General features: G+C 46.2%; 1 protein-coding gene across 3 annotated transcripts in view; it reads right to left on the bottom strand.

Moving 5' to 3' along the window:
- The window catches only part of STEAP3 (STEAP3 metalloreductase), a 74,343-nt gene that overhangs the window by 20,788 nt on the left and 28,879 nt on the right, over positions 1 to 24,676 (bottom strand). For 2 of the 3 annotated variants that reach the window (XM_068246334.1, XM_068246333.1), the window contains exon 2: positions 679 to 1,160. In XM_068246334.1, coding sequence (XP_068102435.1) covers positions 679 to 1,158 — 480 coding nt within the window. In that variant the 5' untranslated portion in view covers positions 1,159 to 1,160. Of the gene's footprint in view, positions 1 to 678; positions 1,161 to 14,893; positions 15,608 to 24,676 lie in introns of those variants that run through there. The other variant, XM_068246332.1, reaches the window with a different exon arrangement.

Here is a 24,676-nt window from a genome sequence, read left to right as displayed (position 1 = left end):
AAAAAGTTCTACATAAGTTGTTACCTCCTTACATTTTCTCACTAATGTCCAGGTATTATCCCGCCCCAAAGCCTTTGCTCCTCCCAGGAGACCCTCCTGTTCTCTAGTTCAGTCACCTCCTCCCACATGCAGGACTTCTCACAAGCATCACCCCTCCTTTGGAACTCTCTCCCTAGACTGTTTGTCATGCTCCGAGCCAGGGAACCCTATAATCTGCTATAGGTAGCATTGGAGGTCACTGCCTCATCCGCTAACCCCTGTATCTCCCCCCTAATGTCACCACCCCACTATCCTCTAGATTGTAAGCTCACAAGGCAGCCAGGCTCTCCCCCTAGTGTCTCCACCACACTATCCTATAGATTGTAAGCTCACAAGGCAGCCAGGCTCTCCCCCTAGTGTCTCCACCCCACTATCCTCTAGATTGTAAGCTCACAAGGCCAGACTCTACCCTTAGTGTCTCCAACCCACTACCCTCTAGACTGTAAGCTCACAAGGGCAGGCTCCTCCTCCTAGTATTTCTTATTCTGCTGTAATGTATCATACAGACATGTACCGGTATTCACCACCATCATCACCCCACACCTCATCTATGTATTTGTAGAACGCCTCATGTATCTACAGAGCTACGGAAGATGTTGGCGATGTATAAATAAATAAATAATAATAATTTATTCTCACCTGCTTGTTGCCGTCTTTGGGGCCAGACTGCAGCGCCCAGGCCGAGACCACGTTAAACGCTTTCACCACAGTGCATTGTGGGAAGAGACTTGCCAGGTACTCTGCATTCGATTCCTGGTTGACATTGATCTGCAGATTATTACTGACGTCCACCAACATTTTCCCCGCCAGCCCGTCGGCTAGCGTGCTCAGTGAGGAGTAATGTTCCCTGAAAATGGCCACAAACAGCAGATCTGAGCGTTTCACGGCCTCCGCCTGGACGATGACCTCGGCATTCGCGGGGAACAGTCCGACACTGCGCTTCGGGTTCCGACTGCCAACCACAACCTTAAATCCCGAACACAGCAGGCGCGTCGCCAGAGAACGGGCAAAGTCTCCGCTACCCAGAATCCCGATGGTGTCCCCACATGGCAAGACTCCGGAGGTGGAGCCACCATGATCTCCACCCAATAAAGGCTTCGCCATGTCCGATTTCACCATACCTGCAACAAGAATAATAATAACAGTGTGTGAAGAGTGTAAGCTTCTCTGGTGCAGAGACTGATGGGAATAGATCAGTGATCTCTGTACAGCGCTGAGGTATATGTCAGAGCTATATAAATGTATAATATTAATAGTGTGACTGTGGTGAGGACATTAGAGTGTAAGCTCCTCTGGTGCAGAGACTGATGGGAATGGATCAGTGATCTCTGTACAGTGCTGTGGTATATGTCAGAGCTATATAAATGTATAATATTAATAGTGTGACTGTGGTGAGGACATTAGAGTGTAAGCTCCTCTGGTGCAGAGACTGATGGGAATAGATCAGTGATCTCTGTACAGCGCTGTGGTATATGTCAGAGCTATATAATGTATAATAATAATAGTGTGACTGTGGTGAGGACATTAGAGTGTAAGCTCCTCTGGTGCAGAGACTGATGGGAATAGATCAGTGATCTCTGTACAGCGCTGTGGTATATGTCAGAGCTATATAAATGTATAATAATAATAATAATAGTGTGTGACTGTGGTGAGGACATTAGAGCGTAAGCTCCTCTGGTGCAGAGGCTGATGGGAATGGATCAGTGATCTCTGTACAGTGCTGTGGTATATGTCAGAGCTATATCAATGTATAATAATAATAGTGTGTGTGACTGTGGTGATGACAGAGTGTAAGCTCCTCTGGTGCAGAGGCTGATGGGAATGGATCAGTGATCTCTGTACAGCGCTGTGGCATATGTCAGAGCTATATAAATGTATAATAATAATAGTGTGTGACTGTGGTGAGGACATTAGAGTGTAAGCTCCTCTGGTGCAGAGACTGATGGGAATGGAGCAGTGATCTCTGTACAGTGCTGTGGAATATGTCAGAGCTATATAAATGTATAATAAAAATAATAGTGTGTGAATGTGGTGAGGACATTAGAGTGTAAGCTCCTCTGGTGCAGAGACTGATGGGAATGGAGCAGTGATCTCTGTACAGCGCTGTGGTATATGTCAGGGCTATATAAATGTATAATAATAATAGTGTGTGACTGTGGTGAGGACATTAGAGTGTAAGCTCCTCTGGTGCAGAGACTGATGGGAATGGAGCAGTGATCTCTGTACAGTGCTGTGGAATATGTCAGAGCTATATAAATGTATAATAAAAATAATAGTGTGTGAATGTGGTGAGGACATTAGAGTGCAAGCTCCTCTGGTGCAGAGACTGATGGGAATGGAGCAGTGATCTCTGTACAGCGCTGTGGCATATGTCAGAGCTATATAAATGTATAATAATAATAGTGTGTGACTGTGGTGAGGACATTAGAGTGTAAGCTCCTCTGGTGCAGAGACTGATGGGAATAGATCAGTGATCTCTGTACAGTGCTGTGGAATATGTCAGAGCTATATAAATGTATAATAATAGTGTGTGACTGTGGTGAGGACATTAGAGTGTAAGCTCCTCTGGTGCAGAGACTGATGGGAATGGGCCAGTGATCTCTGTACAGCGCTGTGGAATATGTCAGAGCTATATAAATGTATAATAATAGTGTGTGACTGTGGTGAGGACACTAGAGTGTAAGCTCCTCTGGTAAGGGGTGATGCTGTGGGTCTTACCATATCTGCAGGCGGAGGAGTAGCAGGCAGTAGCAGTGGCGGGAGTGCAGTGTGTGCAGTTTATATCTCCTGTGCACAGTCACTGCTGACAGCATGCCTCTGTGCTGGGTGTGGCCCCTCTGTCACTGGCTGGGGGTCCTGTGTACAGATAATAGTCAGGGGGTGTGGCCCCTCTGTCACTGGCTGGGGGTCCTGTGTACAGATAATAGTCAGGGGGTGTGGCCCTTCTGTCACTGGCTGGGGGTCCTGTGTACAGATAATAGTCAGGATCTCTTATGTTGTAGTAAAGTGTGGAAGGGACAAGCAGCCAACGACAAGCTAATCATTTATAGTTGCATGAAAATATAATGTAAATTGATGCGTCTCCAATCATTGTATGTGTAGGACGTGATTGCACCGTATTACACCGATTAGTGTAAGGACCCCTCTGTGAGATTGGCGCTGGCTGAGGGGTCTCCTGCATGTCTGGGGTATTCATGCCAGCTGCACTGATCAGTATCCTGAATTCTAATTGTGTGTAATGTGTTTAACCTAAAGTCCAATCTACACAATACGATTTTTTGTACAATTCGATTACGATTCTATTTACGATCCAATCAAATCCGACATGTCCAATCGGGAGTCGATTCAATTCGATTTGCCATTGTTTTGCAATGGGAAATCGAATTGAATCGAATCCCGATCGGACATGTCGGATTTAGGGCTCTTTTCCACTATGAAATGCGATCGCGATTGCGATCGCAATCGCGTTTCAATTTCCACCATGCGATTGCGATTGCGATTGAGCTACTATACTCATTATAGTACAGCTCAATCGCATACAAAACGCGGCAGGACGACGATTGCGCTTTGACCAAAATCGCATCGCAATCGGATCGCACTAATGGAAATTGCTGCTGCAGTTTCCATTAGTTTAATGTACCTTGCGATTTGCGATTAGAAGCAAATCGCAAATCGCAGGGTAGTGGAAAAAGGCCCTTAATCAGATCGTAAATAGAATCGTAATCAAATCGTACAAAGGGCTCGATTCACAAAGCGGTGATAACCCAGTTATCACGCCTAAAAGACTTTAGGCGTGATGACCTTTTCACCACTGAGTTATCACCGATTTTTCCTGCTCTTCGCGCGAAGTTACTGCGCGTAAGCGCGTTCGCGCGTACGCGCGTAAGAGCGCGCGCAAAGTCACATAGGGTTTAATGGGAGCTTCGCGCGAAGCGTCGGGTGTTGCGCGCGCACTTACGCACGTACGCGCGTACGCGCGTACGCGCGGCAACTTCGCGCGAGTTTCTTCTTATCATGCCTAAAGTGACTTTAGGCGTGATAAGGGCCTTTTCACCATGGTGCTAACACTTTGCACCGCTTTGTGAATCGAGCCCCAAGAATCGTATCGTGTAGATTGGGCTTTAAGCGTGTAATGTACTGTTTGGGCCTGATTCACAAAGCGGTGCTAACAGTTAGCACGCTGGTGAAAAGCCCTTTATCACGCCAAAACTCAGTTTAGGCATGATAAGTTTAGGTGTGATAAGTTTAGGTGTGATAAGTTTAGGCGTGATAAGTTTAGGCATGATAAGTTTAGGTGTGATAAGTTTAGGCATGATAAGTTTTGGCGTGATAAGTTTAGGCATGATAAGTTTAGGCGTGATAAGTTTAGGCGTGATAAGTTTAGGCGTGATAAGTTTAGGCGTGATGGGCTCGATTCACAAAGTGGTGCTAACCCAGTTAGAGACTTTAGGCGTGATAACCATTGCACCACGCTGGTGAAAAGCCAGTTTAGGCGTGATAAGTTTAGGGACTTGATTCACAAAGCGGTGCTAACAGTTAGCACGCTGGTGAAAAGCCCTTTATCATGCCTAAACTCAGTTTAGGCATGATAAGTTTAGGTGTGATAAGTTTAGGTGTGATAAGTTTAGGCATGATAAGTTTAGGTGTGATAAGTTTAGGCATGCTAAGTTTAAGCGCCAACTGCGTTAGCACCGCAGTGCACAGCTGATCAAAAGTTTTACGCTAGCAAAGACTGGTGCACTTTGTATAAAGTTTAATGGCGCTGCTTTGCGTGCGGGACTTTGCAAGCGATCTAAACTTATCTAAACTTATCATGCCTAAACTTATCACACCTAAACTTATCACACCTAAACTTATCACGCCTAAACTGGCTTTTCACCAGCATGGTGCAATGGTTATCATGCCTAAAGTCTTTTAGGCATGCTAACTGGGTTAGCACCGCTTTGTGAATCGAGCCCTAGGTGTGATAAGTTTAGGTGTGATAAGTTTAGGCATGCTAAGTTTAGATAAGTGTAGATAGCGTGCAAAGTCCCGCACGCAAAGCAGCGCCATTAAACTTTATGCGAAGTGCACCAGACTTTGCTAGCGCAACACGTTTGATCAGCTGTGCACTGCGGTGCTAACGCAGTTGGTGCTTAAACTTATCATGCCTAAACTTATCACACCTAAACTTATCATGCCTAAACTTATCACACCTAAACTTATCATGCCTAAACTTATCATGCCTAAACTTATGATGCCTAAACTTATCACACCTAAACTTATCACACCTAAACTTATGCCTAAACTGAGTTTAGGCATGATAAAGGGCTTTTCATCAGCGTGCTAACTGTTAGCACCGCTTTGTGGGCTCGATTCACAAAGCGGTGATAACCCAGTTATCACGCCTAAAAGACTTTAGGCGTGATGACCTTTTCACCACTGAGTTATCACCGCTTTTTCCTGCTCTTCGCGCGAAGTTACCGCGCGTTCGCGCGTGAGAGCGCGCGCAAAGTCCCATAGGGCTTAATGGGAGCTTCGCGCGAAGCGGGGACGCTGCGCGCGCACGCGCGCGGTTGCGCGCGCAAAACTTTGCGCGCGGCAACTTCGCGCGAGTTTCTACTTATCATGCCTAAAGTGACTTTAGGCGTGATAAGGGCCTTTTCACCACGGTGCTAACACTTTGCACCGCTTGGTGAATCGAGCCCTGTGAATCAGGCCCCATAAGTTTTGGCGTGATAAGTTTAGGCATGATAAGTTTAGGCATGATAAGTTTAGGCGTGATAAGTTTAGGCGTGATAAGTTTAGGCGTGATAAGTTTAGGCGTGATAAGTTTAGGCGTGATAAGTTTAGGCGTGATAAGTTTAGGCGTGATAAGTTGAGGCGTGATAAGTTGAGGCGTGATAAGCTAAGGCGTGATAAGTTGAGGCGTGATAAGTTGAGGCGTGATAAGTTGAGGCGTGATAAGTTGAGGCGTGATAAGTTTAGGTGTGATAAGTTTTTAGGCGTGATAAGTTTAGGTGTGGTAAGTTTAGGCATGATAAGTTTAAGCACCAACTGGGTTAGCACCGCAGTGCACAGCTGATCAAAAGTTTTGCGCTAGCAAAGTCTGGTGCACTTCGCATAGAGTTTAATGGCGCTGCTTTGCGTGCGGGACTTTGCGTGCGATCTAAACTTATCTAAACTTATCACGCCTAAACTTATCACGCCTAAACTTATCACACCTAAACTTATCACACCTAAACTTATCATGCCTAAACTGAGTTTAGGCATGATAAAGGGCTTTTTATCAGCGTGCTAACTGTTAGCACCGCTTTGTGAATCAGGCCCCATAAGTTTTGGCGTGATAAGTTTAGGCATGATAAGTTTAGGCATGATAAGTTTAGGCGTGATAAGTTTAGGTGTGATAAGTTTAGGCGTGATAAGTTTAGGCGTGATAAGTTTAGGCGTGATAAGTTTAGGCGTGATAAGTTTAGGCGTGATAAGTTTAGGCGTGATAAGTTTAGGCGTGATAAGTTTAGGTGTGATAAGTTTAGGCATGATGGCCTCGATTCACAAAGCGGTGATAACCCAGTTATCACGCCTAAAAGACTTTAGGCGTGATGACCTTTTCACCACTGAGTTATCACCGATTTTTCCTGCTCTTCGCGCGAAGTTACCGCGCGTAAGCGCGTTCACGCGTACGCGCGTGAGCGCGCGCGCAAAGTCCCATAGGGCTTAATGGGAGCTTCGCGCGAAGCGTCGGGTGTTGCGCGCGCACTTACGCGCGTACGCGCGGCAACTTCGCGCGAGTTTCTTCTTATCATGCCTAAAGAGACTTTAGGCGTGATAAGGGCCTTTTCACCACGGTGCTAACACTTTGCACCGCTTGGTGAATCGAGCCCGATAAGTTTAGGCGTGATTAGTTTAGGCGTGATAAGTTTAGGCGTGATAAGTTTAGGTGTGGTAAGTTTAGGCGTGATAAGTTTAGGGGCTCGATTCACAAAGCGGTGCTAACCCAATTAGAGACTTTAGGGGCTCGATTCACAAAGCGGTGCAAAGTGTTAGCACCGTGGTGAAAAGGCCCTTATCACGCCTAAAGTCACTTTAGGCATGATAAGAAGAAACTCGCGCGAAGTTGCCGCGCGCAAAGTTTTGCGCGCGCAACCGCGCGCGTGCGCGCGCAGCGTCCCCGCTTCGCGCGAAGCTCCCATTAAGCCCTATGGGACTTTGCGCGCGCTCTCACGCGCGAACGCGCGAACGCGCGTACGCGCAGTAACTTCGCGCGAAGAGCAGGAAAAAGCGGTGATAACTCAGTGGTGAAAAGGTCATCACGCCTAAAGTCTTTTAGGCGTGATAACTGGGTTATCACCGCTTTGTGAATCGAGGCCTAGGCATGATAACCATTGCACCACTCTGGTGAAAAGCCAGTTTAGGTGTGATAAGTTTAGGCATGATAAGTTTAGGTGTGATAAGTTTAGGTGTGATAAGTTTAGGCATGCTAAGTTTAGATAAGTTTAGATCGCTTGCAAAGTCCTGCACGCAAAGCAGCGCCATTAAACTTTATACGAAGTGCACCAGTCTTTGCTAGCGTAAAACTTTTGATCAGCTTTGCACTGCGGTGCTAACGCAGTTGGCGCTTAAACTTATCATGCCTAAACTTATCACACCTAAACTTATCATGCCTAAACTTATCACACCTAAACTTATCACACCTAAACTTATCATGCCTAAACTGAGTTTAGGCATGATAAAGGGCTTTTCACCAGGGTGCTAACTGTTAGCACCGCTTTGTGAATCAGGCCCTAGGTGTGGTAAGTTTAGGCGTGATAAGTTTAAGCACCAACTGGGTTAGCACCGCAGTGCACAGCTGATCAAAAGTTTTGCGCTAGCAAAGTCTGGTGCACTTCGCATAGAGTTTAATGGCGCCGCTTTGCGTGCGGGACTTTGCGTGCGATCTAAACTTATCATGCCTAAACTTATCACGCCTAAACTTATCATGCCTAAACTTATCACGCCTAAACTTATCACGCCTAAACTTATCACGCCTAAACTTATCACACCTTGGGCTCGATTCACCAAGCGGTGCAAAGTGTTAGCACCATGGTGAAAAGGCCCTTATCACGCCTAAAGTCACTTTAGGCATGATAAGAAGAAACTCGCGCGAAGTTGCCGCGCGTACGCGCGTACGTGCGTAAGTGCGCGCGCAACACCCGACGCTTCGCGCGAAGCTCCCATTAAGCCCTATGGGACTTTGCGCGCGCTCTCACGCGCGTACGCGCGAACGCGCTTGCGCGCGGTAACTTCGCGCGAAGAGCAGGAAAAATCGGTGATAACTCAGTGGTGAAAAGGTCATCACGCCTAAAGTCTTTTAGGCGTGATAACTGGGTTATCACCGCTTGGTGAATCGAGCCCCTTGGGCTCGATTCAGTAAACCGTGCTAAGTGTTAGCACGCCTGTGAAAAACCCTATATCATGCCTAAAGTTAGTTTAGGCATGATAAATTCACATCTAAAGACTTTAGGCCTGATAACTAGGGTGCTAACTGGTTTAGCACCCTTTACTAAATTCAAATCGCGCACAAAGCCCCGTGCGCAAAACTTTGCGCGCGCACCGTGAAAACAGCGCACCCGATGCGCCTATAAGGTTGCATTGGGTGCGATCTTAACATTGCACCATGTGACGATAAAGTTGCACCCAATGCGACCTTATAGGCACATCAACGCACCATTTTCGTCGCACCGCGATGCGACATTTCGCACACACCGCGCTGTGCGCACGCAAAGTTTTCAGTGTGGGACTTTGCGCGCGATGTAAATTTAGTAAAAACAGTGTTAACCCAGTTAGCACCCTAGTTATCACGCCCAAAGTCTTTAGGCGTGCTAACTGGGTTAGCACCGTTTACTGAATCAAGCCCCTAAACTTATGCCTAAACTGGCTTTTCACCAGCGTGGTGCAATGGTTATCACGCCTAAAGTCTCTAACTGGGTTAGCACCGCTTTGTGAATCGAGCCCATGGTGCTAACCTACTTAGCACCCTGGTTAGCACGTCTAAAGACTTTAGGGGCTTGATTCACAAAGCGGTGCTAACTGTTAGCACGCCTGTGAAAACCCCCTTAGCACGTCTAAACAAGCTTTTCGCGCATAAAATTTTACGCGCGCAAAACTTTATGCGCATAAAACTTTACGCGCGTACTGCACAGAGCGCAGGGCGTTTTGCGCGAAGTGCCCATTAAAGCCTATGGGACGTAGCGTGCGTAAAACTTTGCGCGCGCAAAGTTAGCGCGCGATCTGATTGAGAAATCCGGTGCTAACCTACTTAGCACCATGGTTAGCGTGTCTAAAGACTTTAGACGTGCTAAGTAGGTTAGCACCGCTTTGTGAATCAAGCCCAAAGGGCTCGATTCACAAAGCGGTGCTAACCCAGTTAGAGACTTTAGGCGTGATAACCATTTTTATCATGCCTAAACTCAGTTTAGGCATGATAAGTTTAGGCATGATAAGTTTAGGCATGATAAGTTTAGATAAGTTTAGATCGCATGCAAAGTCCCACACGCAAAGCAGCGCCATTAAACTCTATGCAAAGTGCACCAGACTTTGCTAGCGCAAAACTTTTGATCAGCTGTGCACTGCGGTGCTAACCCAGTTGGTGCTTAAACTTATCACGCCTAAAAACTTATCACACCTAAACTTATCATGCCTAAACAGAGTTTAGGCGTGATAAAGGGCTTTTCACCAGGGTGCTAACTGTTAGCACCGCTTTGTGAATCAGGCCCAAAGTCTCTAACTGGGTTAGCACCGCTTTGTGAGCCCATAGTGTGTGATGTATAGCGTGTAATATATGGGGCCTGATTCACAAAGCGGTGCTAACAGTTAGCACGCTGGTGAAAAGCCCTTTATCACGCCTAAACTCAGTTTAGGCATGATAAGTTTAGGTGTGATAAGTTTAGGCATGATAAGTTTAGGTGTGATAAGTTTAGGCATGATAAGTTTAGGTGTGATAAGTTTAGGCATGATAAGTTTAGGCATGATAAGTTTAGGCGTGATAAGTTTAGGCGTGATAAGTTTAGGCGTGATAAGTTTAGGCGTGATAAGTTTAGGCGTGATAAGTTTAGGCATGATAAGTTTAGGCATGATAAGTTTAGGTGTGATAAGTTTAGGCATGATAAGTTTAGGCGTGATAAGTTTAGGTGTGATAAGTTTAGGTGTGATAAGTTTAGGCATGATAAGTTTAGGTGTGATAAGTTTAGGCATGATAAGTTTAGGTGTGATAAGTTTAGGTGTGATAAGTTTAGGCATTATAAGTTTAGGTGTGATAAGTTTAGGTGTAATAAGTTTAGGTGTGATAAGTTTAGGCGTGATAAGTTTAGGGGCTTGATTCAGTAAACGGTGCTAACCCAGTTAGCATACCTAAAGACTTTGGGCGTGATAACTAGGGTGCTAACTGGGTCAGCACCGTTTACTAAATTTACATCGCGTGCAAAGTCCCACACTGAAAACTTTGCGTGCCCACAGCGCGGTGTGCGCGAAATGTCGCATCGTGGTGCGACGAAAACGGTGCGTTGATGTGCCTATAAGGTCGCATTGCGTGCGACTTTAACGTCACATGATGCGACATTAAGGTCGCACCCAATGCAACCTTATAGGCGCATCGGGTGCGCTGTTTTCGCGGTGCGCGTGCAAAGTTTTGCGTGCGGGACTGTGCGCGCGATGTGAATTTAGTAAAGGGTGCTAACCCAGTTAGCACCCTAGTTATCACGCCTAAAGTCTTTAGATGTGAATTTATCATGCCTAAACTAACTTTAGGCATGATATAGGGCTTTTCACAGGCGTGCTAACACTTAGCACGGTTTACTGAATCGAGCCCAAGGTGTGATAAGTTTAGGCGTGATAAGTTTAGGTGTGATAAGTTTAGATCGCACGGTAAGTTTAGGCATTATGGGCTCGATTCACAAAGCGGTGCTAACCCAGTTAGCATGCCTAAAAGACTTTAGGCATGATAACCATTGCACCATGCTGGTGAAAAGCCAGTTTAGGCGTGATAAGTTTAGGTGTGATAAGTTTAGGTGTGATAAGTTTAGGCATGCTAAGTTTAGATAAGTTTAGATCGCTTGCAAAGTCCCGCACGCAAAGCAGCGCCATTAAACTTTATACAAAGTGCACCAGTCTTTGCTAGCGTAAAACTTTTGATCAGCTGTGCACTGCGGTGCTAACGCAGTTGGCGCTTAAACTTAGCATGCCTAAACTTATCACACCTAAACTTATCATGCCTAAACTTATCACACCTAAACTTATCACACCTAAACTTATCATGCCTAAACTGAGTTTAGGCATGATAAAGGGCTTTTCACCAGCGTGCTAACTGTTAGCACCGCTTTGTGAATCAAGCCCTATAAGTTTAGGTGTGATAAGTTTAGGCATTATGGGCTCGATTCACCAAGCAGTGCAAAGTGTTAGCACCGTGGTGAAAAGGCCCTTATCACGCCTAAACTCAGTAAGTGCGCGCGCAGCACCCGACGCTTCGCGCGAAGCTCCCATTAAACCCTATGGGACTTTGCGCGCGCTCTCACGCGCGTACGCGCGAACGCGCTTACGCGCGGTAACTTCGCGCGAAGAGCAGGAAAAATCGGTGATAACTCAGTGGTGAAAAGGTCATCACGCCTAAAGTCTTTTAGGCGTGATAACTGGGTTATCACCGCTTTGTGAATCGAGGCCTATAAGTTTAGGGGCTCGATTCACAAAGCGGTGCTAACAGTTAGCACGCTGGTGAAAAGCCCTTTATCATGCCTAAACTCAGTTTAGGCATGATAAGTTTAGGTGTGATAAGTTTAGGTGTGATAAGTTTAGGCATGATAAGTTTAGGTGTGATAAGTTTAGGCATGCTAAGTTTAAGCGCCAACTGCGTTAGCACCGCAGTGCACAGCTGATCAAAAGTTTTACGCTAGCAAAGACTGGTGCACTTTGTATAAAGTTTAATGTCGCTGCTTTGCGTGCGGGACTTTGCAAGCGATCTAAACTTATCTAAACTTAGCATGCCTAAACTTATCACACCTAAACTTATCACACCTAAACTTATCACGCCTAAACTGGCTTTTCACCAGCATGGTGCAATGGTTATCATGCCTAAAGTCTTTTAGGCATGCTAACTGGGTTAGCACCGCTTTGTGAATCGAGCCCTAGGTGTGATAAGTTTAGGCATGATAAGTTTAAGGGCTCGATTCACAAAGCGGTGCTAACCCAGTTAGAGACTTTAGGCATGATAACCATTGCACCACGCTGGTGAAAAGCCAGTTTAGGTGTGATAAGTTTAGGCATGCTAAGTTTAGATAAGTTTAGATCACTTGCAAAGTCCCGCACGCAAAGCAGCGCCATTAAACTTTATACGAAGTGCACCAGTCTTTGCTAGCGTAAAACTTTTGATCAGCTGTGCACTGTGGTGCTAACGCAGTTGGCGCCTAAACTTATCATGCCTAAACTTATCACACCTAAACTTATCATGCCTAAACTTATCATGCCTAAACTTATCATGCCTAAACTTATCACACCTAAACTTATCATGCCTAAACTTATCATGCCTAAACTGAGTTTAGGCGTGATAAAGGGCTTTTCACCATCGTGCTAACTGTTAGCACCGCTTTGTGAATCAGGCCCTAGGTGTGATAAGTTTAGGCATGATAAGTTAAGGCGTGATAAGTTTAGGCGTGATAAGTTTAGGCGTGATAAGTTTAGGCGTGATAAGTTTAGGCATGATAAGTTTAAGCACCAACTTGGTTAGCACCGCAGTGCACAGTTGATCAAAAGTTTTGCGCTGGTAATGTCTGGTGCACTTCGCATAGAGTTTATTGGCACTGCTTTGCACGCGATCTAAACTTATCACGCCTAAACTGGCTTTTCACCAGCGTGGTGCAATGGTTATCACGCCTAAAGTCTCTAACTGGGTTAGCACCGCTTTGTGAATCGAGCCCATGGTGTGTAATGTATAGCGTGTGATGTATAGTGTGTAATATATGGTGTGTAATGTATAGTGTACACGGTGTGAGTGCGGTCAGGAAAGGCAGTGCCAGATGCCGGACGTTGAACAATGGTCAGAGGTCTTCCTGTCTGGGGGAAGGGCTGGCAATTATAGAGCTATAAGCTGTAACTCTATTTACTGTGATTGTACATTTATACAATTGGGGGAAGAGGGGGGGGGGGCAGGAGGGAATGTATGAGAAGTAGTGGAGATTACACTATTTATATCATCACTGGATCAGGGATGGAAACATTCTACACGCAGCTTGGACGTTTTAGTTTTGCTTAAAAAGAATGTTTGTCAGAGATTGCAGGCCTGCTATAGGAGGTGGCTGTATACTGGGGGGGTGAGCTCTGATCTACAAGACGTGTGTATTCTGCCTCTATAGAGTAGTGCTATATAGCAATAACACTATCCTCTCCAGCAGGACTACAGATCCGACTTTCAGAGACTGAGATAAAGTCAGGAAACCCGACCTCAACAGAAAACATTTACTGGCAAAGCAACATCCACCTAGGTTAATATATATTGCTAGATCCTTCTAGGGCTAGCTGGGAGTTAGATCTGGTTATGCCAATTAGTGAGAGCTTTCCCGATCTGTATACAAGATCGCAGAATGAATCGATTGTACATCCAATGGAAATTGTATTGTGTGTGGACTCACCAACCAATCCTAAGGGATACTTTGCAGGATTCCCTCAGGGTCTGAGGCTGAATCATACACTGCGGTACTAATACTCCTAGATCTGTCCTCCGCGTTTGACACTGTTGATCATACCCTACTTCTCCAAACCCTCTCAACACTGGGAATCAAGGGCTTAGCACACTCCTGGCTCAACTCCTACCTGTCTGGATGTTCTTTCATAGTCTCCTATGGCAATACCAACTCCTCTCTGTGCCCACTGTCTGTGGGAGTACCACAAGGCTCCGTCCCTGGACCCCTCCTCTTTTCCATTTACACTCATGGCCTGGGACAGATAATAAGCTCTTTTGGGTTTCAATACCACCTCTAAGCTGATGACACCCAAATTTATTGTCCAGCCCCAGAACCTCTCCACACTACTATCAAAAGTCCCCGAATGTCTATCCGCTGTATCTACATTCAGGTCATCCTGCTTCCTTAAAGGATACCCGAAGTGACATGTGACATGATGAGATAGACATGTGTATGTACAGTGCCTAGCACACTAATTACTATGCTGTGTTCCATTTTTTTCTTTCTCTGCCTGAAAGAGTTAAATATCAGGTATGTAAGTGGCGGACTCAGTCCTGACTCAGACAGGAAGTGACTACAGTGTGACCCTCACTGATAAGAAATTCCAACTATAAAACACATTCCTGGACAGAAATGGTGGCATACTCCTGGGTTCAACTCCACCCCCTGAACCCGATTGGACAGATATCATAATAAATTAAAAGAATCCAACCAAAGCCCTTACCCCCCCATAATTCTCCTTTTTTATGTCCTCGTGGACAAGGTCTCTGCTATTTTTATTTTTGGGTGACCGTTTTTAATTTACTTTTTTGTTTATTGGCGCCCGTTTTCCATCTCTTTTTTGTATGCAGGTTCAGCCTCTCCCGCATTATATACATTGCGCCGCTTAAATAGTGGTTATAAGGCGCCCAGGATTACGGAAGTCTGCCTTCTGGCATATTACACGACCTGAGGAAGCGGTTTATCCGCGAAACGCGTTGTCTTTTAAAAGTGCCAAATAAACCGTTTCTCTTTCTATATTGAGTGAAGGGTCCACTTTAATAAGGTAGGACCAACTGATTTTCTACTATACTCTATTATTTAAATACCATTTAGTACCATCCAATTACAATTAATACATATACTCCGGGCGCCTCCTTTTCCACCCTACTGATTATAAATGTTGTTACCAGTGATACTAGCGTGATCTTCTTCCTGCAGGACGCTGTTATTCGCTCCTCTTCCGCCCGTCCTCTCACTAAAGCAGGCGAAGTCTCGTGGTATTCTGCGAGAGCATCCGGAGTGGCCGGCGGGGTCAGTTGACGTCATTTCCGGCTAGCGTGACTTTTTAGCGCCAGATTGTGGTGACAGCAGGGCTCGCTGTTGGAACCGCTCTAGGATACCGGCACGGCGTGCAGAGGAGGAAAGCTTGGCGTGGAGGAGATCCGCATATATATATTCACTTACTGCAGGAGCAGGTATGAGTGGGATTTTTTCTAATACGGGGAAATGTTGTATATTGTGCAGCAAGTCGAGACAAGCATCAGAATCTAATGCATGCATACACATTGCAGGATGGAGGAATTGGTGGAAGTGGAATGCAGTATTAAAGAGACACTGAAGCGAAAAAAAAATGATGATAATATGATTTGTATGTGTAGTACAGCTAAGAAATAGAACATTAAGATCAGATATATCAGTCTAATTGTTTCCAGTACAGGAAGAGTTAAGAAACTCCAGTTGTTATCTCTATACAAAAAAGCCCTTAAGCTCTACACTTTCAAAGTCGTGGAGAGGGCTGTCTTCTGACTTTTATTATCTCAAGTGTAAGTGAAATATTTACTTTTTCTCTGCCAGAGGAGAGGTCATTAGTTCACAGACTGCTCTGAAAGACTCATTTTGAATGCTGAGTGTTGTGTAATGTGCACATATTATAGAATGATGCAATGTTAGAAAACACACTATATACCTGAAAATAAAAGCATGAGAATATTTTGTTTGCTGCTAATCTTCTAGTAATTATTCATAGTACACAACCAATTCATTATACCATATTTTTTTTCCGCTTCAGTGTCTCTTTAAGGAGGAGGGAAGGTAACTGGTGTCTAAATGACGCCTTTGATTTATCCCTCACATTTTGGGTGTCCTTTATAATACTATCACTGGTGTTAGCTTTACTAAAAAAGAGTGCCATCTCTTCTCGAAGATGCGGATGTTCTTAGTGGAACATATCTATTTTCTTATTATGTCTCCGCAGTCCGCAAGAGAGAGAGGAAGAGCGTAATGTGTCTAAACGACGCAAATCCTCATCCAAAGTACGGTCAAGATCAAAATCCAGGGTAGATTCATCTTCACGGGATGCCAGGTCATCAAGAAGAGAGTCCCCTAAAGAACATAAAAAGTCATCAGACAAAAGGAGGAAACACTCATCTAGAAGGGACTCTCCCCAGTGGTATTCCTCCCGCCAGGGGTGGAAGATCTAATGATAGACACTATTACTACTGTAGTCCGCACAGGAGCAGATCTCCTAGGAGAAGGCACTACTCAAGTAATAGATATTACTCTCCAGACAGACAGTATAGGTCAGAGAGACATTATTCTCCAATGCATTCAAGAGCATATCAGCAACCTGCAAAACCTTTATGCTGGTCATGTGCTCAGCCGGCATTACCGGATAACATGGTGTGCGAGTCTCATGCTTTGCCGAATTAGGAAGGGATAAGGAGCAGGGCAATCAATAGGTCATGACCTTTATACATTTTGCAAAAAGGGTGTGTGCATCAATCACCAAGTGAACCCTTATATACCTGGCTTAGCAGATGAGGCCTAATTACCTTATTCATGAGAAACGGCTCCAGCAAATCGCTGCCTTGGCCTTCGCATGCCAGGATATGCAGGGTTTTGCCAACTAATTCACCGCAAAATGTTTGGGATTAGTTCTCGCAGCATTTAGCACCTATCCAGGATCCCACTAATTTTGCGGTGAATTAGTTGGCAAAACCCTGCATATCCTGGCATGCGAAAGCCAATGCAGATTTGCTGGAGCCGTGTCTCATGAATAAGGTAATTAGGCCTCATCTGGAAAGCCAGGTATATAAGGGTTCACTTGGTGTTTGATGCACACACCCTTTTTGCAATACGTTTTCAGTTTCTTTCTTCTGGAAGCAGGTGGTGGATGACCCTTTCTATATGGGCTGTCTGCAGCCTGTTTCCCCATTGGGGTGTGGAGCTGTAGAGTCACCCTTGAGCTTTACCGGGTTTTGGGTGACCTATGCTTCACTCCCCCCCTTTCATAGTGCTCCCAAGTCGCGCACATTTGGCCTGGCATAATAATGCACTTGGACGCAATACGAAATAAGGTAGGTCCTATCCTTTGGGAGGTGGGGGCAGGCGGCCCTCCCTGGCGGTGGCAGTGCTCGGGGGGGGGGGGGGGGGGGGGAGCACTTCTTAACCTCCTCCCAGGGGGGCGGTTACAGGGTCTCTGAGCAGTAAGTGTGCTTGGAGTGCCTTGTTAGCCCCCCCTTTCCCTGGGATCCTGGGGGGGCCTCCACGTGGCGATCCTGGATAAGTGCTAATTTATGCGCAAACTAATCCCCCGCAGAGCAAACATTTTGCGGTGAATTAGTTGGCAAAACCCTGCATATCCTGGCATGCGAAAGCCAAGGCAGATTTGCTTGAGCAGTGTCTCATGAATAAGGTAATTAGGCCTCATCTGGAAAGCCAGGTATATAAGGGTTCACTTGGTGTTTGATGCACACACCCTTTTTGCAAAATGTCCTTTATACAGCAGGCGGTACAAGAAACCTTTACTAAAATGGCAGCCGCGCAATCGATATCATCATCTCAACCAGGGACCATAGATGAAACATCACTGCAAGAGGGAACTACAGCCCTAGGCACCAGGGCCGGCCTTAGGTTTCACAGCGCCCTGAGCAGAACCAGATTTTGGTGCCCCCCCCAAATTCATCCTCTTCGCGTGTGAGCGCACCACACACATACACTAATAGGGGGGGGGATCTGCTGCCTAAATACACTAAAAGGGGATCTGCGACTGTTAGACTAGTAGCCTAAGCCTATATACACTAAAGGGGAGATCTGCCTACAGTAAAGGTTAGATAGGTAGCTGCCCCCAGTATAGATTAGATAGGTAGCTGCCCCCAGTATAGGTTAGATAGGTAGCTGCCCCCAGTATAGTTTAGATAGGTAGCTGCCCCCAGTATAGATTAGATAGGTAGCTGCTGCCCCCAGTATAGATTAGATAGGTAGCTGCTGCCCCCAGTATAGATTAGATAGGTAGCTGCTGCCCCAGTATAGATTAGATAGGTAGCTGCCCCCCCCCAGTATAGATTAGATAGGTAGCTGCCCCCCCCCCCAGTATAGGTTAGATAGGTAGCTGCCCCCCCCCCCCCAGTATAGGTTAGATAGGTAGGTTCCCTCAGTATAGTATAGATAGGTAGCTGCCCCCAGTATAGGTTAGATAGGTAGCTGCCCCCAGTATAGGTTAGATAGGTAGCTGCCCCCAGTATAGGTTAGATAGGTAGCTGCCCCCAGTATAGATTAGATAAGTAGCTGCCCCCAGCATAGGTTAGATAGGTAGCTGCCCCCAGTATAGGTTAGATAGGTAGCTGCCCCCAGTATAGGTTAGATAGGTAGGTGCCCCCAGTATAGATTAGATAGGTAGGTGCCCCCAGTATAGATTAGATAGGTAGCTGCCCCCCCCAGTATAGGTTACAACAACAACAAATAACATTTGTAAAGCGCTTTTCTCCCGTGGGACTCAAAGCGCATAAGCATGGCTCCGACCATCGTGGTACAGGGGAAGAATTTTATAAGTCCGGAAATGCCAGGCTAAACAGGTGGCTTTTCAGTCTGGATTTGAATAGCTCCAGGGATGGTGCTTTCTTTACTGGGTGTGGTAGGGAGTTCCAAAGAGTAGGGGCAGCATGACAGAAGGCTCTGTCTCCAGATTTTTTGAGGTGCACTCTGGGAGTGACCAAGTTTATAGAACTTGCTGATCTGAGGTTGTGAGAGGTGTGGTGCAGCTTCAGCAAGTCCTTCATGTATCCAGGGCGCAGATTGTGCAGGGATTTGAATGTCAGCAGTCCAATCTTGAAGAGTATTCTCCATTGTACTGGTAGCCAGTGCAGTGAGCGAAGGATCGGTGTAATGTGACAGTGGTGAGGCTGGTTTGTTAGCAATCTGGCAGCAGCATTCTGCACTAATTGCAGGCGACGCAAGTCTTTTTTGGGGAGGCCAGCATAAAGGGCATTGCAGTAGTCCAGCCGTGATGTGATGAAGGCGTGGACTAGGGTTTGAAGATCCTCTGGGGGAATCAGATGTTTAATCTTTGCAATGTTCTTCAGATGAAAGAAGGAAGATTTAACTACAGATGAAATTTGGTTTCTGAAACTCAATTCCCCATCGATTAGTACGCCAAGGCTGCGCACAAGGTTGGAGCTGTTTATGTCTGAATTCCCAATCCTGATTGGTGTTGCCTTAGGACAGAGCTGTTTTGATGGCGAGCACTGGCTTTGGACAAACAGGACCTCAGTTTTGTCAGCATTCAGTTTCAACCAGTTATCATTCATCCATGCCTGAAGCTCAGCTAAGCAAGAGTTTATTTTTGGGGTAGGGTCTGTTCCACCAGGTTTGAAGGACAGGTATAGCTGTGTGTCATCGGCGTAGCAGTGGTACGTCAGGCCATGTCGTTGGATAAGTGTACCGAGTGGCAACATGTAGATTGCAAACAGCAGAGGGGATAGGATTGATCCTTGTGGCACTCCGAATTGTAGAGGTGCAGGTTTGGACATTATAGGTCCTAGGGATACTCTCTGTGTTCTGTCAGTCAGGAATGATCTGAACCACTGGAGGACTGATCCACTGATGCCACAGTACTCCTGCAGTCTGTTAAGCAGGATTTCATGGTCAACTGTATCAAAAGCAGCTGAGAGATCCAACAGGATTAGGATGGAGCATTCCCCTCTGTCCCTTGCCATGAGCAGATCGTTGCAGACTTGGATGAGGGCTGTTTCACAGCTGTGGTGTTTCTTAAAGCCAGATTGTAGAGGGTCCAGGATGTTGTTTACTGACAGCCTGGTTTCAAGTTGCAGACAGACAGCCTTTTCAATAACTTTACCTAAGAAGGGGAGGTTGGAGACAGGTCTGTAGCTGCTCATAGCATCTGGATCCATGGAAGGTTTTTTGAGAAGGGGGTTGATGATTCCTTCTTTTAGAGAGGTAGGAAACCTCCCTGCTTGCAGAGAGCAATTTACTATTTTGTGAAATGCTGGACCAAGCAGGTCAGGGCATTTCAGCATATGTTTAGTTGGTCCAGGGTCCAGGTCGCAGGTTGTCTGGCGGAGACGACAGAGGATGTCTGAGATCTCTTCCTCACTAATACTTTTGAAGTCAGTCCAGGGTGTTAGGTTGTTTTTGCAGCTATTTCCATTAGTTGCATGAGTCTTGGGTGCTGTGGACTGAATGAGAGACCGAATAGAAGATACTTTGTCAGCAAAGTAGCAGGCAAATGTCTCACATAGCTCCTTTGAGGGAGTTATAGTGGGTTTTAGACAGGATGGATTACATAGTCTATCAACTGTGCGGAATAGTTGGGCTGGTCTGTTGGCGGCCTTTGCGATCTCCTGTGATAGGTAGGAGGATTTTTTCTTGGTGATCGCATTTTGGTAGCTTTCCAGGTGAGAGACAAGGGTGTGTTTATCTTTTGAATTCTGAGATTTTCGCCACTTCCTTTCTAGTCTGCGCACTTCTTTCTTTAGGTCCTTTAGTGAGCTGTCAAACCACCGTGCATGGTGAAGTGGTGTAGATCGTTTGATGCGAACTGGAGCGAGGGCGTCATAGGCAGATGACACTGCATGGTTGTAAATCAGGACCATGGAGTCTGGGTCTGCGCAATGATTGGTTAATGCGTCGAAGTTGAGGATATTCTGAACGTGCTGGGGTGAGACATCTTTCAGTGAACGGTATTTTATGAGTTCTTTCCCTCTGTGTTTTATCGCTGGTGCTGTCAGAGAGAAGTGGATGGTGTGGTGGTCTGACCATACCACTGGGTTTATATCCATGTGTGATATTAAAAGTCCGGAATGAAATATAAGATCCAGGGTGTGCCCTTTCGTATGGGTGGGGAGGTTGACAGCCTGAGAGAGACCCAGTTCATTCATTATGAGAAGTAGTTCACTTCCTAGCTGGGAGTCGTGATCATCCACCCATGCATTGAAGTCTCCCAGGATGATCCATCTAGGGTGTTCCACTGTTACGCAGGATAAGAGTTCAGATATTTCCTTAAGAAAGGCTGGACCATTTTTTGGGGGGCGGTATATGAGCAATATGTTGATGTTTACTTCTGCTGACAGTTGAGCTGCAATACATTCAAAGGTTTCAGTGGGGCCTATGGGCAGGGGCCTTATGTTCAACGAGGATCTGAAGTATATGGCAACCCCCCCACCCTTGCCGACTTGTCTCTCACAGTGCAAGATTGAATAATTGGCCGGCACGGTTGCTTCAAGAGTTGGGCCTGCATGTTTCCCAAGCCAGGTCTCTGTCAAAAAGGTCAAATCAGAGAGCTCTATTAGGTCATGTATAGTTGCAGTCTTATTATTTATCGATCTGGCATTGCAGAGTGTAGCTGTGATTAAGCTTTTCTGAGGGCAAATATGTTTTTTATACTTGGATCCACTACCTCTCCGCCCCCTTCTGCATTTCCTGAGGTTAGATAGGTAGGTGCCCCCAGTATAGATTAGATAGGTAGCTGCCCCCCCCAGTACAGGCTAGATAGGTAGGTGCCCCCAGTATAGATTAGGTAGGTAGGTAGGTGCTCCCCTCCCCTCATACTGGAGGGGGAGCCGCGGGGAGGGCAGCCCGACCTCTCCCTCCCTTCCTCTCCGGGCCACCCTCCGTGCTCCCCCCTCCGATGCTGCTGCAGACTGCAGAGAGAACAACTCACCTCCCTGGTTCCGATCGCCGGCGCCTCTCACGGTGTATCACTTGCCGCTGGTCTCCTCTTGTACATTGACACTGATACACAGTAAACTTCCTGTTAAGCAGGAAGTTTATTGTGCATCAGTGACAATGTACAAGAGGAGACCAGCGGCAAGTGAGAGGCGCCGGCGATCGGAACCAGGAAGGTGAGTTGTTGTTCTCACTGCTGCAATCCGCATCGGAGGGGGGAGCACGGAGGGTGGCCCGGAGAGGAAGGGAGGGAGAGGTCGGGCTGCCCTCCCCGCGGCTCCCCCTACATCACGGTGGCCGCACGGGGGGGGGGAGGAGCGGAGCGAGACGGTCACAGCCAGCTTCCAAATTAAAACACATGCGGCCAGGCGGCAGGAGCGCCCCCTGGAAGCCGGCGCCCTGAGCGATCGCACAGGTCGCTCAGGTCAAAGGCCGGCCCTGCTAGGCACTGATTTTGCCTTAGTACCGGCATTTGTATCTGCAATAAAAGCAGCAATAGCATCGGAAGAGGATAAAGAAACGGCACAGGAACCGGATAAATATTATCCACACTTAAATAAGCAGCTCAATAACTTTCCATTTATGTCTGTTATCAAAGATATCTTTCTTAAAGAATGGGCCAAAGTGGACCAGAAGCCTTCATTGTCCAATCGCTTCTGGAAATTATATCCATTAAGTACAGAGGATGCTAAAAAAATGGACTCCGCTCCCGTAGTTGATGCTTCAATAATGAGACTAGCGCGTCATGTGACTTTACCTATGGATGGTGCTTTTTATCAGCCGGAGCAGCCGCCAGGCCGGCAGTGGCCCTGACATCGTTAGCCAAAGCAGTCAAGGTCTGGGTGGAAAACTTAGAAACCGCCATTAACTCGGACACAGGTAAGTCAGAAATCATAAAAGCGTTAGATGAACTTAAATTGGCTGGAGATTTCAGTGGTGAAGCAGCTATTGACACAATTAGATCTTCAGCCAGATCTATGCTTCACAATATAACTGCCAAAAGAGCCTTATGGCTGAAGCCCTGGTCAGCTGACCAATCCTCGAGAAACAATTGGTGTCGTATTCCATATGATGGTGTCCATCTCTTCGGAAGCAAAATGGATGGAGCGATAGCCAAAGTAACGGGGAAAATTGGGTCTAATTCCCCAAGATAAGAAAACACGACCCTTTATTCAACAGAATCCAAAGAAATCTTTTCCTAATGAATTCCAGCAAGCTAAATCCTATAAGCCAGGAAGACAATAAAACAGAAACTGGAGAGGGACCCAGTCATTCTTTCTCAAGAATAATAAGTCCAGGCCAACATTGGGAACCCAACAGAAACCCAAACCCTTTTGAATGTACGCCCACTCAGGCACCACCAGTGGGGGCAAGACTACATGCCTTCTGGAATGTCTGGGTGGAAGCGATACAAGACCAGTGGGTAATAAGGACTTTACAAAAATGCCATGCCTGGAAATTCAAAAGGTCGCCTCCCTTATCAAGTTTTCGGGAAACTCGTCTTCCACAAGACCCCTCAGAAGCTCCAGGTTCTTCTGGAATACATCGATTCATTGATAAAGATAAAGGCAGTGGTTCCTGTTCCACAGGATCAGAAAAAGGTTGGAATTTATTCACCACTATTCTTACTTCCCAAAATGTCAGGCGGCTGGCGCCCAGTACTAGACCTAACATTTCTGAACAAATTCATAAAAATTCAACATTTCAAGATGGAGTCCCTGCAAACAATTATAAATATGATAAGCGTAGGAGACTGGATGGCGACGTTGGATCTTATGCTGGGCATTCACGGTTAGTTTTTGCAGCGGTATCGAGCCAGCCGCTCGATGCCGGTACGTCACCGCTCGTCCGCGTAGATCGATTCCCGCTCGTCCCCGCGGGCGCTGCTAATCAGCCACTCGTTTCTTCCCATTGTTCTCCCTGCCAGTATCGAGCGCAATATCGATCCGGCGAGGTATCGGACAGTTTGGATCTTATCAATCGAGCCATCAGCGGCTCGATTGATAAGAATTATCTGACCGTGTATGCCCAGAATTACAGATGCATACCTGCACATACCAATAAGAGAACGTTGTCAACTAACAACACTTCCAGTTTCAAAGTCTCCAGTTTGGGTTTCAACGGCTCCGCGGACTTTCTCAAAAATTCAGTCATTGCCAATCTCAGAGAGCAAGGTCTAATGCTGGGCATACACGGACAGGAGGGAGGCTTATCAATCGAGCCTGATGGCTCGATTGATAAGATCCAATCTGTCCGATACCCCGCCGGATCGATACTGCGCTCGATACCGGCGGGGAGAACAATGGGAAAAACAAGCGGCTGATTAGCAGCCGACCGGGGATCGATCCGCGCGCACGAGCAGGGCTGCGCCAGCATCGAGCCAGCGGCCCGATCCGGGCATAATCTATGTCGTGTATACTAAATCATCTAGTAGCAAAAAAGTTGCACTGGCTCCAGGCTGCTAATCACCTGACACCTAACGGATAAACAGTAACCAGCACAACTGTCATCTTTGTGTTTACCATTTACCTGCATCAGTGTTTTACTTCAGCTAACATCTGGAAATATGCCTGAAGAAGGGGACTAGATCCCAGAAAGCTTAAGCTTGCATCATTTAACTCTATTAGTTAGCCATTAAAAGGTAATATTTTTTACAAAACGTTTTTTTCTACCTGTACTAAATCATCTACAAATCTTGCTGACCGAACTAGAGAGGTTAGTTAGGTTGGATAATAAATTATCAAAAGAGCCAGTTGATACCGTCACAAGATATGATTTTTTTAGGGGCCCGGTTCATATCCCATCAAAACAAAGATAACAGAATACAAAAGAAAGTGAAACTGATGTTATCACAAAGAACATTGTCAGCCAGACAAACTTTAAGCTTGTTGGGGACTTTTTCATCAACCATCCCACTCGTCAAATGGGCCCATTGGCACCTGAGGAAGTTACAAACATTTTTTCTTCATCATTGGAACAAGAGGAACATGTTTCAAAAGTTTATACTA

This window comes from Hyperolius riggenbachi, chromosome 7 (assembly GCF_040937935.1).
Source record: "Hyperolius riggenbachi isolate aHypRig1 chromosome 7, aHypRig1.pri, whole genome shotgun sequence".
Taxonomy (NCBI): domain Eukaryota; kingdom Metazoa; phylum Chordata; class Amphibia; order Anura; family Hyperoliidae; genus Hyperolius; species Hyperolius riggenbachi.
The sequence above is the reverse complement of the archived record's forward strand: the minus strand, read 5'-3'. Positions and strand labels throughout refer to the sequence as shown.